The 17,500-nt window shown below is 42.9% G+C and overlaps 1 protein-coding gene across 3 annotated transcripts in view; it reads right to left on the bottom strand.

Moving 5' to 3' along the window:
• The window catches only part of gabrb3 (gamma-aminobutyric acid type A receptor subunit beta3), a 44,543-nt gene that overhangs the window by 10,664 nt on the left and 16,379 nt on the right, over window positions 1-17,500 (bottom strand). For all 3 annotated transcript variants that reach the window (XM_076277586.1, XM_076277585.1, XM_076277588.1), the window contains exons 4-7: window positions 9,598-9,818; window positions 5,628-5,710; window positions 3,805-3,942; window positions 1,804-1,956 (exon numbers count right to left, since the gene is read on the bottom strand). In XM_076277586.1, coding sequence (XP_076133701.1) covers window positions 1,804-1,956; window positions 3,805-3,942; window positions 5,628-5,710; window positions 9,598-9,818 — 595 coding nt within the window. The remainder of the gene's footprint in view (window positions 1-1,803; window positions 1,957-3,804; window positions 3,943-5,627; window positions 5,711-9,597; window positions 9,819-17,500) is intronic.

Below are 17,500 nucleotides of genomic sequence, written 5' to 3'. Positions count from 1 at the left end.
ACCCTTGGGAACAGGAGATTCGGTCTCTGTCGGGTGCCTTAAGACTATGCTCAACAATGTTCATTGTACTGACTTTCAGTCACCAATCGTATTCACTTGGGAAAAAGTACCCAATATTATTGCCTTTATGGAATCCAAAACATCCAAGTCCATCGGCAGATATTAACCCGTTGAGAAGAAGATTCCCCCCCCAGGGGCGGAGCCAGACATTGTAAACATTCGGGGCTTAGCCCATTTAATTTTTTTTTTAAATAACCCCTTAAATAATGACTTTTAGTGAATTTTGTGTAAACTAATAGACACATTAAGACTTAAAAAATGTGAAACTAACATTCAACAGATTCAAGGTATCTGACTGGCACACTGTGTAAAATTATAGTTTTGGGTCTTTCAAGAGGCAATATCTGTTCATATCTGTTTAGCATGTACTTAGTTAATTAAGCGTTTCTTATGGTTTGTATATTATAGTATTTGTTTATTTTCATTAGGCTATTGTTTGATATGACATTATTGTTTATTATTGCTATTCTCCTTCTTCCTCTTCCCTGATCTCATCTGTGTGACAAATATATAGAATATCTTATACTATAATATACATAATATTATGATATAATTACAGTATGGTCAGTCATCATGATACAAGGGTATTTTAGAAGGAATGCATTATCATCTTGACATAGGCGTTTCTAAATTATATTAATTTTGTAATTTAGCAAGATTATTCATAGGTTTCATCAGGTCCCTTTACACAGGTGCATAAAATCAAGCACCTAGATAATGAATGCAGACTAATTAATAATTAGTTAGGCAGCCAAAACAACATAACATGACTTTTATATTTATGTGGACTCTTGGATTATAAGATCTGTGGTGGTGGATAGGATATCAACAAGGTTTTAAGGTAGGCTAACAGTTAACATTCTTTTGTGCAACATATGACACTGAAAAGTTGACATGGGCAGATAACTGTTAGGGAGCTAGCCAAGTAGCCTAACGTTAACCTGCCTAACTGACTGAAAGCTCTTAACGTGAAATCACCAACCTGAAACAACACCATCCGTCAGTTCACTGGGCGATGCTGTTGCTTGAACGGAGCTGGGTGGTCTTTTGAAAAACTTTCTAATATCCATAACGTGTAACACAAAGTGTTTTATCACAGACTGTAAAAGTGACAGACTTCTGACAGAGGCTTTTTGGAACACCGAAGCCATGACGTAGCGTTGCCAAGGCAGCATTTTCACTGGATCTAAACAAATCAATCTAACCATTGAAATCACCATAGCGGATAGCACAGAGACCTGGCATAGATCGTGTAGCAAGTCAAATTATTTTTCAATATTGGGCTTTGAAAATAAGGGATATATTTCCTCAGTAATAGAGCATTTTGTGACATTTATAGAGAAACCGAGGGGAAGTTATATTGGAAATAAGAGTTGCCAGGACTTTAAAACACTAAAAAAAGATTCGGGGCTTAAGCCCCCTAAGCCACCCCCTAGCTCCGCCACTGCCCCCCCCCCCCCCCCCCCAGAATTATACCATGCATGTCTAGAATTTACATTGACTGTCATTGTCACTGTAATTCACATTGAAAACAGTCACTCGAGTTCAAAATTGTATCATTAATTTGAACCTTCAACTAGCAACTTCTCATCACATACTTGTGATCACAATTACACTCCTCAAAGAGCTTGTCACTGCAAATGGAAGTAGGCCAGTCAGTCTGCTTCAGTGAGTTTTTCTAGTCTGACACCTGACACACAATGTGAGGGGGGTGGTGGTGTGGTGTGTGGGGGTGTGGGCTACCTAATGCCACGCGGGCGGCCGAGGCGTCATAGTTGATCCAGAAGGAGACCCAGGACAGAATGGTGATTAGGATGGAGGGCATGTACGTCTGCAGGATGAAGTAGCCAATGTTCCTCTTCAGCTTGAAGCTCAGAGACAGTCGTGGGTAGGCACCTGTAGAGCAGCGCGAAAGAGCAATGGACAGAGGGGAGAGAAGACAGAGGAAAAGAGAGAGAGACAGAGAGAGTGAATGAGAAAGAGAGTAAGAGAAAGAGAGGAAGCGAGAGAGGCTATTTATTTCAAGAGCTGCACTGCAATACTTTACATTTTGTTCCTGTTTCTATGGCAATTGCAGCGCGGATTGGTTTTATCGCCATGGCAACAGGCAAGCATGGTCAAAATTGCGAGCAATTTGCTGTTGCCTAGCCTTGAGCGCAGACGACCACAATGTAGGAGATTAAACGCCCTGTAAACACATTTTATGCTTGTTTGCGACAGGTCATACGTTTGCACAATAAAAAAAGAGTTATTTTGAACGCACCAGGCACAGGCCACACTCATATAAGATGAACACATACAGTATTTCACTAGGCATCAAATGTCAGGATCATCTACCTTTTCATAGTAATTCCATAAAGAACATAGCGATGTCCGTTAAGCACTTCCACATTTAAAGGGAGTGTTGAAAGCAGAAGAAATATGTGCTATATCTACAAATAGACGCTGTTGCTGAGGAACACCGTCAGGGTGTCAGTTATAAATGGACTGGGGAGCACAAAGGCATTCCAACAGGCACCTCACCTACACATACCTCCTTACACACACACACACACCCACACACACACACACACACACACACACACACACACATACACGCACACACACACACACACACACACACACACACACACACACACACACACACACACACACACAGTGGCTAACAGCTCACACAGGTAGGGGCATATTTAAGCAGAAAACACCTCACGATAACCCTCCAAAATTCATCTCTTCTCTTCTCACACAGACAGAGCTGCAATTTGATTTGATTCTGTCTACAACACAGCACAGCACAGCACAGCACAGCACAGCACAGCACAGCACAACACAACACAACACAACACAACACAGACAATAAGCGCGCCATCTCCTCAGGCCACAGCCTATGCACTGTGTGCTCAAACTCGTGTCGTGACCAGGAAAAAAGCAATCATTCTCCATGTCATTAATTCGGGAGTGGGAATAATCATTAATATGGAGCCTCACTGAGACGCTGGGCTTTGGAGGGGAATAACACATGCAGTGGGTCCTCATCCTTATGAATATATGATGCCCTGTATCAAGTGGCTCTATTTTTGCTCTCTGCTTATTTTGCCACCTCTCATTTTCTTCCAGGGCTGGAAGAAACAGAGGGGTAATTGTATCGCCATTATTATTCCCCGGTTCTAGTATTGTTCGATGAGAGGCCGGCACATGATGGGAAGCCTGTAATTAGGTAGTCTTTGAAATGAGTAGAGGACCCGACGGGAGCCTAGGCAGGGGAAAGAGGGGGAACACGGAACACGGAGTGGCCGCCAAAACCCCCGTGAAGATGAGAAGCGTTGTGCATCTCGTTGCACTCTTCAGCCCAGGAGTGAAGGGGTGTGTTCAAGAGCCGGCAGATTCACAGGCAGATTTCATTTGTTTTCTACCTGTCACGCGTGAGCATGTGGAACTGAGGGAGTGGGGGCTAAGCAAGGCGGGAGCGAGAACGGGAGAGCAGACGGGCTAAGCTGGAGCTGGTCTTGGTTCTACAGCTGATCAGCTGAGCCTGGATCAGATCTGGTTCTGGTGTGTTCTGTTATATGCTGCCACCTGGGCAGTAGTTAATGTATTCAGAAGATAGAATCGCGGTAGTCGCTGTGGCGCAACTGGCTACAGCACCCATACAATACTTAGGGTTAGGTCCACGTGTATTGTCTATACACTGCTCGGTGTCATAACTCAAGAGTCTAGATGAGTGTTTGTACTGTGCATCTTTACCTGTGGAAAAGACAACATTCCTGGAGACCAGTTTGTAGTCCACTATGGAGAATTGCGGCAGTTCGATGCGTTGAACTCCAGTCACAGCGGTTTCTCCTCCTTTCCAGTAAAATTCAATGTCATCTGTCGTGTAGCCATCTACAAGGAGACAGACATTTAAACAGAAACAAAACGGCACATTAGTATGCCTACAATGATCATATTTGTACATGGCTTGCAAGGAAAATGTCTGTGTCTGACATTATCAGTCATACACATAATATCTAAAGTGTCCCTTTTCAAATCTTAAATGGCCCAGCCCGTGGGTGTATGCCTGACAACTTTAACCCCTGATCTCACTCATTCCAGTTCATAATTTCTAATGTTTTGAGAGAGTGAGGGTAAAATGAAATGTAGACACAGAGCATACAACCCTAAAATCAATCAGCACATTAAATCACTTGAGAACTTTTCCTTAAAAGTGAATGGCAGCCAATGTTTTAGGTTGCCTTTGCTTCTAGCCACTGCAGGTCCTTAAGAGGCAGCTTTCGAAAATGTTCCAGATTGGGGCCACCTGGGGCAGGGGTGGTGGGGTGGGGGTGGGGGGTGGTATGGGTAAGAGGGGTGTCAGAGGACCACACTGTTCGATTTCACAATTTCTGACGCTTTTGGGGAGACAGCACTGTTACAACCAGATGAGTAATACACTTCTCTTCTCTGACCCTGCAGGCAATATGCATGAGTCACAGCGTGGCACAGTGTAATTGCCCAGTTACGTGAGTCTGACGCAACCATGCTTCTGGCCTAGTTGTGGACAGTACAGATAGTCTTGTTTGTGCGGACAGTGCACCTTATCAGTGACCTTCATCAGGCCAAAACCAAGATGACAGAGAGTGCCTTCAAAAACTTACCTCAGAGAAAGAGACAAAGAGAGAGAGGGGGGGGGGCAGAAATCAACACACCTACACCTACGCCATCTGAAGTGACACAGGTGATTAAACGCTGATGTTTAACATCAGCGCTGCTGTCAGATGACACACCCGAGGCAAACCATCCGTGACTCTGACCCTGTCAACTCATAGGATGACACCCACCTCAACCCCCCCCCCCCCCAATCATCATGAAGAGAATCAGTTAAGGGCAATCGACAAACTCCCACTCTCAATCTTCATCACATCTCACTACCTCATCGCTTCAAAACAGATCTCTCCCTTATAGCCCCCCTTCCACCACCATACACACACACAAACACACACACACACACACACACACACACACACACACACACACACACACACTTCGCTGACTGCGCTGTTGCTCCCAGAGGATAGACGCTCTCTTCTCTGGTTTGGTAATACCTCAGGGAGCAATTCCCCTGGATTCCCACCACGCCACTACTCGCTCTCTCTCTCTCTCTCTCTCTCTCTCTCTCTCTCTCTCTCTCTCTCTCTCCATCACTCATCTCTTGCCACCACTGGGAGGGTGGGAATGATTTTGCCAATACGAGCCAGCGGGCCCCTGGGGGACGTGGCCCCTGTGAGTGGTGTGGGACATATCGACTGATCTGCCAGAGACGGAAGGGAGCCATGTGGCTGAGGAGGGTCATATAGGGACTGACATGCTCTGTGTGCACTGTGGTGTCTGAGATATGGTGAGTGTGTGTGTCTGTGTAGGTATGTGTGAGCCCATGTTTTTGGGTGTGTGTGTGTGTGTGTGTGTGTGTGTGTGTGTGTGTGTGTGTGTGTGTGTGTGTGTGTGTGTGTTTGTGTGTGCGTGTGTGTGTGAATAAGTTAGTGAGTGGTGTGTGTGTGTGTGTGTGTGTGTTTGGGGTGAGGGTTGCTCACAGCTCTCAATCTCCAGAGTGCAGTTCTGCTCGTCCAGAGGGTACCTCCTCAGGTCCATCATACAGGCAGCTGTTGTGGTGATTCTGTAATGCAGACACACACACACACACACACACACACACACACACACACACACACACACACGCCAGGGGACTGGTTAGCAAGATGCATCCATATATATGCACAAGCATGCACAAAAACAGCATTGAGCAAACACACACACACACACACACACACACACACAACACCTTGATTTCTCAGTGTCTCAAGGGTGCCGGTTGACCCCGTCCTCTTTAGTTAAAGTGACAGCGTGAATGCAGAGGCCTTAAATCTTAAGACCGTCAAACAGATGGATTCACAGGAGTGGCCCATCACCCCCTCCCCGTGCTGTGTTTCAATGCTGGAATCAGGCACTGAGTGTCTGCCTTAAAGGACAACTCTGGTCTGAGAAAAACCTAGGGTCTATTTTTGGATGATAACAAGTGTAAGCTTTCATTGGGAACCAAAACAACATTAATAAGAGAGGTTTTGTGTAAGACCAGAATACATATTTCAACGAATAGCATATACTGTAGCAATAGCCTGCGGGGCAAGTTTGCAAGGTCAAAGAAAATCGCTACACTAAGCCAGTGACTCTTAAACTGGGGGTCGCCAAAAATATTGGAGGGGTCACGAAATGATTTGCAGTCTGGGTTAAATATATTTTTCTAAAGGTTTTTAGTCAAAGGCTGCCATTGACATAATGCCTTTGTTGTTGACATAGCCTACCTATGAGCCTACCAATGCTTCCAATGCCCATCTCACAACATTTCGAAACCAAATTCTGCCGGTTAAAGAGAAAGGGGGCCGCGAGACTTGGCCCATGTTTTTTGGGGGGTCGCCAGACAAAAAAAGTTTAAGAACCACTGCACTAAGCCACTGACAAGGTTCAAAATATCCTTACACCTCTGTGATCCTGTGGAGGGGGTTCCTGCAGACAAACCTGGCTCCCAGTGGAAAGCATTGACTAGCACAAGAGAGGATTGAGATTCTACACCACACCTTTGTCTGTGTGGGTCAGATGGTGGTGGCAAGTGCCCATATCTTTTGTAGGCTACTTTACAGAAACACATTAAAAGAAATATGACTTCCATGATTTTATAGATTATAATAAATTACAAATGGGAACTATTTTACACAAGGGAACCTTTAGTTATTGGGTGTAAAATGTTTGAATGGTGATTAGGACATTATTGTAACACGTCATTGTTTGGTTGCCTAGGTGAGACAAGCCTTCATGTGACTGAGGCCATGTCCTTGCTGACCCCATCTTACCTGCAGCAGCCATAGACCTCCAGAGGTTTGAATGTTTTAGAGAGAGTAAAACATGTTGAGCAGCTCTTAACAAGGCTGCAGCTCAGCTTGTGCTTTTTCTCAACAAAACTGGAGACATTCTTACAAGCTCAACAGAAATACATAACCTACATCTACTGAAAGAGGGCATATTCATATGACACAGGTAGCCTATATTTGGATGAACAAAAGCAGCCATATTTGATTTTGCATGCAAGGTGGGTCTAGAGTGATGGTGGGAAAAAATTTGCATATGCTAATTAGACTAGCTGCAATAATAAAAATTAAAATTAAAATATGCCCCCTTGCCCCGAAAAAGCCTTTGAAGCAAATATAGAGCAAACAGTGCATGCATATGCAAAGGCAAAGCTTGGATGGCTGAACTTGAACAACAAATCCTAATTGAACAGAATACCTTTGCATTAAACCATTTCACCGCTGATTTTCAGGAATATTTCATTATTATTTTTGTTCCAGCACAGTTGCTTACTTTGAAAAGAACCATTCATGGTGAAAGCCTGCTAAAAGGGGGAAACCAAGCACAGTTACTGTGCTAGAAAAATGAGCATTATGTGAAGGCAGCCATTTAAAAAATACACGAGTGACAGAAAAACAATATAATTTTCCCCTCTGTAGCAGCAAGACAGCAGAATAATATACCGTGGGGACTTTTTAGTCCAGGTGAAATGATAATAACAAAAACAATTAGAGGTGATGGACCAGAATTTCAATACTAAGATTGATCTATCCGATATCTTGTGAAAAGTCCATATAAGTGTCATACTTGCACATGTTTTGATTTATGAAAAGTGTATGTTTAACCAATTCATGAACTGATTCAACAGGCAATGAAAACACTCAGAGAATTTAAACTAAAGGTCTGTAAGCCTATATGTTTAAACTATTTACTTGATGATATACAGTAAATTGGGAGTTTTGTTGGAGCTGAAACAAAACAAGGCACGTAGATCTACAAACCTTATTATGGTTCATACTCCCTCTCTAATATATATAGTACATCTTCTTTGAAAACACATTTGTAAATCTAACTGGGCAACCCTGTCCAAGGAGGCTTTCCACAGTGCACTGGTTTAGGAGACAAGCCAGCCTGTTCCATTTCAGGGCTAGATTAATGAGTGTGGCCTCGCACACATTACCATAAACGTGAGAGCACTCCTGCTTTAATGGCCTCAGCCCAGGCAAACAAATAAAAATCCTCAGCCTTTCCGCTATCAATTGCCCCGATCCCTTGCATTACCTGATAGACCGATCTTTCCCTCCCTGCGATATGAGACATAGATGCACAAACCGATGATGCCGTGGCGAAATGTCATGCAATAAATCATTCGGGTCAGTTCGGGTTCGATAAACCGAGTCACTGCAGGGTGCATTATGGCAAGCCTCGCTGATCACCTGCAGTACATCTACAGTGGTTCATAAGCATTTGTCTTCGAGTGATAGAATGGAAAATGCTCGCTCTGTGAAGAGTCGAGAATGTGAATGGAAGAAAGACATCAGGGCTTATTGACGAAAGAATTCAGATGGTGACCATAGATATGATGCAAATGGTTGCAAGGCCTATTTAGCCAAAAATGTAATTGTCTGTAAAAACTTGCAACATTTACTAGTAGATACTGTAGATCATGGACTATATTTGGTTTCTTTATCACATTTACAAATAATCTAATTTGTAACATTAGCTTTATGTTATATATTTTATTACTGCTAATTCTACAGACCGTAATCACATTACTCTAGCATGGCTAGATGTTTAAAACAAAAATCTAACAGATAAAAATGCATAATATAAATGAAAGAAGCCATTATGGACAAGCAGTCTTCTCCTAATGAGAGTTGCTAAGATAAGACACACCCAGGCACCGGGATGCGATTTATCAGACGCCTCTCTGACTCTCTGCCTTTATCCCGCTGTGTCACTTGAAGGCTGAGGAAGATGCAGCAGGCAAACAAAGGCCTGGTCTTATCTCACGAGAGAGAATAAGGGAGGGGAGAGAGAGAGAGAGAGAGAGAGAGAGAGAGAGAGAGAGAGAGAGAGAGAGAGAGAGAGAGAGAGAGAGAGTGGGCTATTGCTCTGGACAAAGCTGTTGTCAAGGTCCATGAGCACTTTTGAGAAAAATGCCCAGAGTCAAGTAATCACCATTCCTTGATATTTACTTGCATCCTATTTTATTGCATATTAAGTTTTACAAAGAATATTATATTATTTAATCTAATTTGTGGATATGTTATGTAGACTCATTTCATTGTTGGTCGATTCTCAATGAAATGCTTACATCAACTTACAAAAAAAAAAAAAAAAAAACACTGCAGCAATGCCTGACTTTAGCTAGCACTAAAGTGATCCATGAGCCTTTAATCGATAAAGAATCAATTCTGGTAAGCAAGATGCAGGTCCATCATATACCTGGACATTCCCTTGAGGTGCATCAAACATGCTACTAATGCCTGATTGCTTGCACTGAAACAAATTTAAAATGAGAAGAGTAATCTACTAATGGTGTGAAGCTAGCTCAAAGATATACAAGGACATCCCCTAGAGGTAAGCATGGCACCAATGCTTGACTGCCATCAACAAACTGCTATATGAAGGATTGGAAATGTATGAGTGGGTACCAACCTTAACCCGTAGAGGACTGTTCCGTCCGGGTGGAGGCGGATCATGCGGTTTTTCACCGTTACGCCGTGCACAAACGACTTCTTGTCGTTCAGGAAATAGGTGTCCGGCACCCATAACTGGTCAGCCACCCGGTTGTCCAGGGTGAGGTTGAGAGGAATCCCTGCATAAGCCAACCGTTTGTCTCTCCAGTACTGCTGGAAGTACATGGTCAATGTGTAGTCCTGAACAGCAAAGAAAAACACAGAGCAAAGACACAATAGAATTAGTATTGTGTGTAAAAAATATAGTAATTGAACTTATGGACTAATACCCAAAGAGAGCACTTAAAAAATACTGCATCTGTTAAGTACTTTAAGTCAAATGGGATAAGAGCTTCTTCTGTGAAATCAGTAAATATCAGTGGAGAAAACCAATAGACTAGGAGTAGAAATGAGTGACCTTCTTGCTTGAAAGGTATTTCATGGGATATGCAGGTGTCTGAGTTTTGTCAGTGACAGATGAACACAAAATCACCTCTGCCAAAAGAGAGTGGCGCGCTGTGCAAGCTAGTGACATTTCAAAATGCCTTTTCCCAATAAATATTTTAAAAAGCAGAGTGGTCTTTCTTTTTGACTGGAATATGAAATCTAATTTTGTGAAACAATGCTGTGCTGTCGCAACAGCTACAAGTTCACAGGACGAAAGTGTATCAGTCTATCTCTCTCTCTCTCTCACTCTCTCTCTCTTTCTCTGTATCCTGCACGCGCACGCCGTATATGAGTGGACTGCTTGGGTCAACACTAGAAATCCGCAGACTGCAGCTTCTGGAAATGGATCTTCTGTTGTCAGGGCGATATTTATAGAAACGTCAAGCAACTCAGATTCCAAACAAACTGCCCCCAGCTTCCATTTCTCAGGCCTGTCTCGTCCAGAATCACTTCCCTGCCATGCTGTTTGGCAGTGCGGTAGGCTACTAACTCCTCGCACTATAGATTTCCATTACTGCCGCCAGAGAGTGCAGCGCCAGGAAAGGTTCTGCCGAACACTTATCTACTCCCCCCAACCTCCCCACCACAACCACCACCACACAATACATTCCAAATCTGATTAAAACCTCATGTCAGCTAATCAGTGACATTGAACTAGCGACAAGAGATGCAAATTCAGTGTCAAGGCCTCAGTGTGCTGTGTTCTAATGGCTGGAAGCAGAAAAATATACACAAGATTCACAAGGTGCATTTTAGCTGAAGATACAAAAGGAAAGTGTGTACCTAGTGAGTAACTTAGTTTACAAACCTTCTAAGGCTCCCATAACTCTAATGAATCAACTAATCCCATCACATTTATAAATTCAATTCCTTGTGTCTAACGCTTTGGAGATGCCAAGATATTCCTTAATTAAGACATTATTAAATGAATTACTACATAAAGAGATTAATTGAGTATTTTGAGTTGCAGTATAGCCCTAAAACTACTCAGGTCAAATGCATTTCTATGTAGCTTGTAGAAGAGGACAGGCACTTCTGAGGTCCATTTTTCCAACAACCTGTCTGTCATCTCGCAGTGAGAGACCGACACAGCTGTCTGTGATGACAAAAGAATCATCACAAGACATCTGCCGCTACCCATGGCAACATTAAGGATGGGGGGTGATTGACAGTTGTGGCACAACCTTATTATCCGCCTCGTTCGGTGAAAAGAGGGAAAAACATAGTGGGGCTAATGAATGGACTGATTCAAAGCTCAACAAACTGAAATTGAAACTCCCTGTTTCAAGAAAATTCTCTGATCCTCTGGCGCTCTCAATGTGAGAGGCATGCGGCATGGCATCTGGCCTCTAATGTGGCTGAGCCTCTCCCGTGTGAAGGCAGCTGGCAATTGAAACAGTGTTGTGACATCTCCACCTCATGATTAACGCGGGACGCCCAGTCGCGCGCAGAGACATGCCAGCGCAGCAGAACGCCGGGCCGAGCGAGACGTCTACGTCCATAAACTCCAGATAAGAAACACGGATTCCTGGAACGACTCCGCGCCACGGCAGAGGAATACCAACGAGCCCATCTTTCTTGGCGTTTAGCCGAGGCCCCTCTAGCAAGAAGGAGGGGTTGGTGGCTTCATCAGCGATGCGTCTGAACATTGGTAAAGCAGAGGTGCCGGTATGACGAAGGCGGCAACGACGACTCTCCTTCCCCTGACAATCAGCCTCAATCAAGTCACAATCAGGCACTAATTATGCTAATATGCTGCTTTTTGAGGCCCCTTGAGGACAAGGTTTCCAGCACCAAGCTCTCTTAGACTTAGCTATGGTGCCAGAGTAAGAGGCCTCAAGCTGGGACTACATACACTAAATATATTGGATTTGTGCCTCAATCGGAATGAAAACTTACCCTGGAAAATCCAGAGTTCTCCAGGCTAATGAAAACTCATATAAACACATTGATCGAAATACAACTGCCCTATAGAATTGGAATTTCAATGGGATCGAAAGGTGTGGTGTATTCCTTTTGCAATCCGATTACACTCAATCAGATCAAAAGAATTTTAGCCCATGCTCATTACTCGTTGTGTAACATAAACAAACCTATATTTCGTGAAAACTGTTTCACTTACAATTTCTCTACTGTTGTGATTATCTTTAACATCTCATCCACAGCCAAGCCAATTATGATACAATCTACTAAGATTAGGGCTGGGATAAACGATTATTTTTTAAACGATTAATCTAGCGATTATTTTTTCGATGCATCGATTAACCTAACGATTCATTTTTTCAGTCCGATTCGATTTCGATTCGATTCGATTATCTCCCCATTAATTGACTAATAGCAATTTATACATGTTGATTTATATATCTGAATGAAAAAACATGAATTCCTTAACATTGCAATATATGTTTATTGCTCTTAAAATTCCAAAATAAAAGATTATACAAGTGCAAAGTAATGCATTCTTAGTCTGGGGGTCGTTTCTAGAAAAGTTAGCAACAACGTTGCTCAACCACCATGGTACGACGCAACTTGCGACCAAACAACGACACTGTTACACCTGTTTCCAGAAAGCATCGTACCTGTGTCGCAATTCGCTACCTCCGACGTTCGAACACCATAGTTCCAACAACGTTGTTGATGATGCAGCGATACATATCATTGGTGGAAACAGTGGCAACCTGTAATACCCCACCCCCTAGAAATGTTCTGTCACGGCCTATGTCGACATGTTTCTAATCTAAACCGAGTGATTAATGCTGGTATTGTCATTGCCATCAGCCAAAACCTAAACCTATTGCAAGCATATAAAACAGTTAATTTAAGCAGACCAATATGAGTCATTATTTGTGTTAAATATCTATGTGTTGGAAAAAAATATATAGCCTGGACAAATATCTGGGTATCCCATAGGTTATCAATTGTCTCGTGGCTTAACGACAGCGCGTTGGTGCACTGCGCGCTCGGCCGGAGTTCGCATCCTATCTCTTCTTTTCATCTCTGAGTAAGAGTAGGCCTGCGAGACACAACAATAGGTTTTGACCATGCATATTTATGTATATAGTTACTCTACATCGAGAGATCATAGGTAGCCTACAATACATCAGTCAAAAACAATTGAATCTACGTGTCACACTAGTTCACCTGCAGGTAGCGAGAAGCAAGAGGACAATCTCACATAAGAAAATCGAACATACAACGTTGGGATAATAAGTCATCTGCTTTAGCCACTACACCATTTAACACTGCTGTTGTTAGGGACTGTGAAGATTATAATACTAAAACCAAGGCAATACTTTAATTAACATAAATAGCAAGAATGAGCCAAGTAGGGGAGCAGTGTCTTAATCAAAATTAAGCTACAGGATAGATCAATCATTGAGTCATGAGATAAACATCCACTTCGCAAATTTTGGTTAGGCGGTTGTGATTTTTGGTTAGGCGCTCCGGACACCAACAGGACTACCAAGGAACGACACAAGTGTGACTGCCTAGGGGCAGTAGTTCAAACGACCAAACTTTGCGTCCTTGTTTGCGATTGAGAGTTCGAACTACCCTTTCTAGAAACACCAAATCCAAGAATGATGGAGCGTACTACCAAGGTTGCGACGCAAGTTAGCAAACAACGCTTTCTGGAAACGACCCCCAGTTCAGTAGTTCAGTAGTGTATAGGTCTAATTATGTGCCTGTCACTTTAAGACGTTCGTTCCTTTGCAATTGTAACACTAACGCAGTTAAAAGGCTGCTGATGTGTGGATGCAATTCATAAAATAGTTAGTTCAAATAACAGTTTGTACTTCTCCTTGGGATAAGCACTTTTGAGTCTTGGAAAACACTTTTCCATTTACATCGGGATTTTGCAAACATTGTCAGAGTCAATAAAATGAGCCCTGGGTAACGAAATTGACAAGCAGCTGTAAGTAAGCATGCTAAACTCAACATCCAAACAGTATTCTAACGTTAGCTTTGAGATACTGCTTGATTGCATAACTTAACTAAGTTTAGTCTCCTCAATGTACTATGTTGTGATAAGACCTTAGCAGAGTTAACTTGACTGCAGCAGTGATGCTAAGCGGATTTAATAGCAATTTAGCCAGCCATGTTCTATGCAATGCTTGTGTGTGGCAACAACAATCCTTCAACAATCGTGAATATTTTGTGTTGAATGCACATGCAGAGGAGGGGCAGCGGGCTCGTTACGAGAGAGAGCGGGCGGGGCAGGGAAAGGCTGCGTGCGTAAAAAGTGCAGCTCAATGAAAGGATTTTATCTTATCTTTAATTTAAATAGTACAACATAGAACATCAATGTGTGACGGCCGGTTTTGATTTCTAGGCGCCCCACCACAGATTAGTCAACGTAGGCCTATGGGAAACACTGAAGGTGTAAAATTCAAAATATTTGGCAGCAAGCGTTTTGGGTCTGACAAATCGACACGCATATTTTGCGTCGACGTATTTTCTGCGTCGACGTAATCGATTACGTCGACGCGTTGTCCCAGCCCTAACTAAGATATTAACCAAAGTAGCAATATTTATCTGAAACAACACCAGTTTCTTGTGCTCATCTCTCTTCATTAAAGTTAGTATCTATTGAGAATTTTTTAGTTTTGTTATCTTGTGCCTATGTGTGTGTGTATGTGCCTGTGTGAGAACCATCACATTATGCCCTTACGTCGCTTAGCGGCACACACAAGCCTAGAGGGAAGCATTAATCACATTAATCTTATTACAATTTTATTACATTGTGATATACTGTATCTGTACTGTTAAGAGAAAGAACAACAATGTCAAATAACTTCAATCTATGGTGCTACTTACACAGATTTAAGACTCATTAAGACTGTAATATTTTAATGTATTTAAGGCTTTTTAAGACCTGAAATTCATATTATTTAATTGTAGACTTTTTTAACAACTCTGCCTTTTAACAACTCTGTGGAAACCGGGATAATACAAGCCGGTTAAGAATTGTTTGAGAGTGCAGGCTGGTAGCCTAGAAATCTAGACGCACCCTACCGGCAGCTAGGGTTGCAAAGGGGCGGAATATTTCCGGTAAATTTCCGGACATTTACCATGGTAAGTTAAGATGGGGAATTTTGGAAATATTCCAAATTGGAAACTTTAATGGAATTAAAGGAAATTATGGAAATTAATTGGAATTTACTGGAATTAACTGGGAATTTTGGGTAATTCATTTAAACTGTTTCATATATAAACATTAACATTTTGTTTTGTAATAAGCAATATGATTTGAATGTTCGTATTTTCTAGCGGGAATCCCATTCTCTGCCTATTATTTACTAGTGTGCTAAACTAGCAACACTGAACTGCCCAAGAACACCACACCACTCAACAACAAAATCCGATTGGTTGGAACCTTTTTTTCCCATGCACATGAACGCACCATAGGTTTCCTTTATGTCTAGCCTATGCTGATTGCTGTGTGCATGTAATTGACTGATGTGCCGGGTAGAAATTCGACTGAAATTGCATTAAATCAGGTTGTTTTAACTAATATTATGCTCAAGATGGGGTTTTGTCCACTACATTTAAGTTCCCTGTTATAGACTAACTTGCCATATTAAAAATTCCCAGTTTATTCCCATTAATTCCCGTTTATTCCTGTTAATTCCCATATATTCCCGTTAATTCCCATGGAAAGTTTCCAACTTTGAAAATTCCCAGAATTTTGCAACCCTACCGGCAGCAAATGTAATTTGCAGCCAGGGTAGTCTTAGCCTGGCTAACGGCAAACCTCATCTCTTTGAGATGGGGTTTGGGAACTACACATTCATTTTCTCGTATTTGAAACGTGGTTTACGAATGCCCAGAGCCATTTATTGGGCGCTACAAATCTCTATCAAATGCGTCTGCACGTAGCGCATAACGGCTTCGGTGTGTTGTCATCGTCTTGCTGTCCCCCTTCTGTTCTGTGATTGGTTCCTTTGTTGAGGTGAAAACGAAGTCCATGGAATCCAGGCTGCCGATCAGCGTGAACAAGGCAGCATGGGAAAACCCAGGCTAGGGTAGTCTAGCAAATCTCCGTTGGCTTGCAAGCTGGAAAAATTAAACTTCTATCAGGTCAATCACATTGTGTATAGAGTCAGCGACGGTTCCGCGGGAATTTCCTGCTACTTAAAAACAAAGAAGATGGATGCAGCTGCTGGCGAACAGCGGTCTTTGAATCGCGACTCGAGATAAGCTTTTTTTAAATTGGCAAAAGTTTGATCAACTAGCCAACAAGCTCTGTGGGAAAATGCATGGGACTCATGAGTTGTAGCGCTATCCTATTGCCTGCAGAGGAAATTTGAAAGACAACCGTTTATCCCGCCCCTCGTATTGAGCAGTACCAATGGTAAGTTCCCAGACCCTACATCTTGATGTGGGTCTGGCTCGTCAGGCTAGCAGGCTGGCAGAGTAGCTGGAATTTGCCCTGAGTGGGTGAGCACCATGGGGACACCTCTGCCGCCGACGCGGCTCTGTGAACTGTTATTAGTCTTTAAAACTCAGAAGGGAGCGCCACAACACGGGGAGATCTCTTCCGACGTGCTTCCCTTCCTCTCCGGACTCGCTCATTTCTTTCTTATTCTTCCCTCCCTCTCTGTTGCTCTCTTGCTTTCTCTCTCTCTCTCTCTGAGGCCTTTGTTTTAATTAATCCCCTACAAAGCACTGAAAGATACAAATCTCCCTCATTACATTATGTTCCGCGCCACCATAAGTGTATGGCCTAATTAAAGTACCCGGGTTGAGACAGTACTGGCCATTTGTCTGTTCCTCTCTCCCGTTTCAAATCCAATTTCTCCTGTGAGCTGCCTTGTTTCTGAAACAAGTGCGCATATGTCAGCTGACCCCGTCTAACTTAGTTTTTGCCACTTCTGTTTAACCTTAAAGCTGACATGCGGATAATGCTTACAACGACTTAACCCCTCTGTACAATTCCCCTGTGGACCATTAAGGAAGACATTGAAGGAAGGACGAGCAATGCATTACATGCCAAAGCTTCCTGGTGTGTAAAGCACATATCAGCATTACCATTTTAATTTAATTCATGACGCATGTAAAACAAGCGGGCACTTTACATACTCTCTCGGAGCATGACAGAGACCGGCGCTGTTAAAGTGCATCAGCTGTTATCGGGAACATACAGTATAGGGCCAAGCTGCAGTGCTGACAAACGGGAGGGGCATTATGGAGCCAGTCATTCATTATTCAGCCCCGTTGTCATTCCGCGGGAAGAGGGAGAAGATTAAGCCATCAGAGCCAAATGCACTTAATCGACTTTGAAACCACGTGGCCTTCTTCTTCTGCCGGATGATCATGCATCTTAAATGTTGGCGATGTTTCCTCGGTAAGGCGGCACCCCGGCGAGGGTTCCATTTGCCAGGGAGACTTGTGATGACATTCGAATCTTGCGGGCCACGTTACGACCGACGCTAACT

Source organism: Alosa pseudoharengus, unplaced genomic scaffold (assembly GCF_046254945.1).
Source record: "Alosa pseudoharengus isolate Yale_2024_CS ecotype anadromous, Long Island Sound unplaced genomic scaffold, YU_APseudo_1.1 YU_APseudo_1.1_scf_11, whole genome shotgun sequence".
NCBI classification, from domain to species: Eukaryota; Metazoa; Chordata; class Actinopteri; order Clupeiformes; family Clupeidae; genus Alosa; species Alosa pseudoharengus.
The sequence above is the reverse complement of the archived record's forward strand: the minus strand, read 5'-3'. Positions and strand labels throughout refer to the sequence as shown.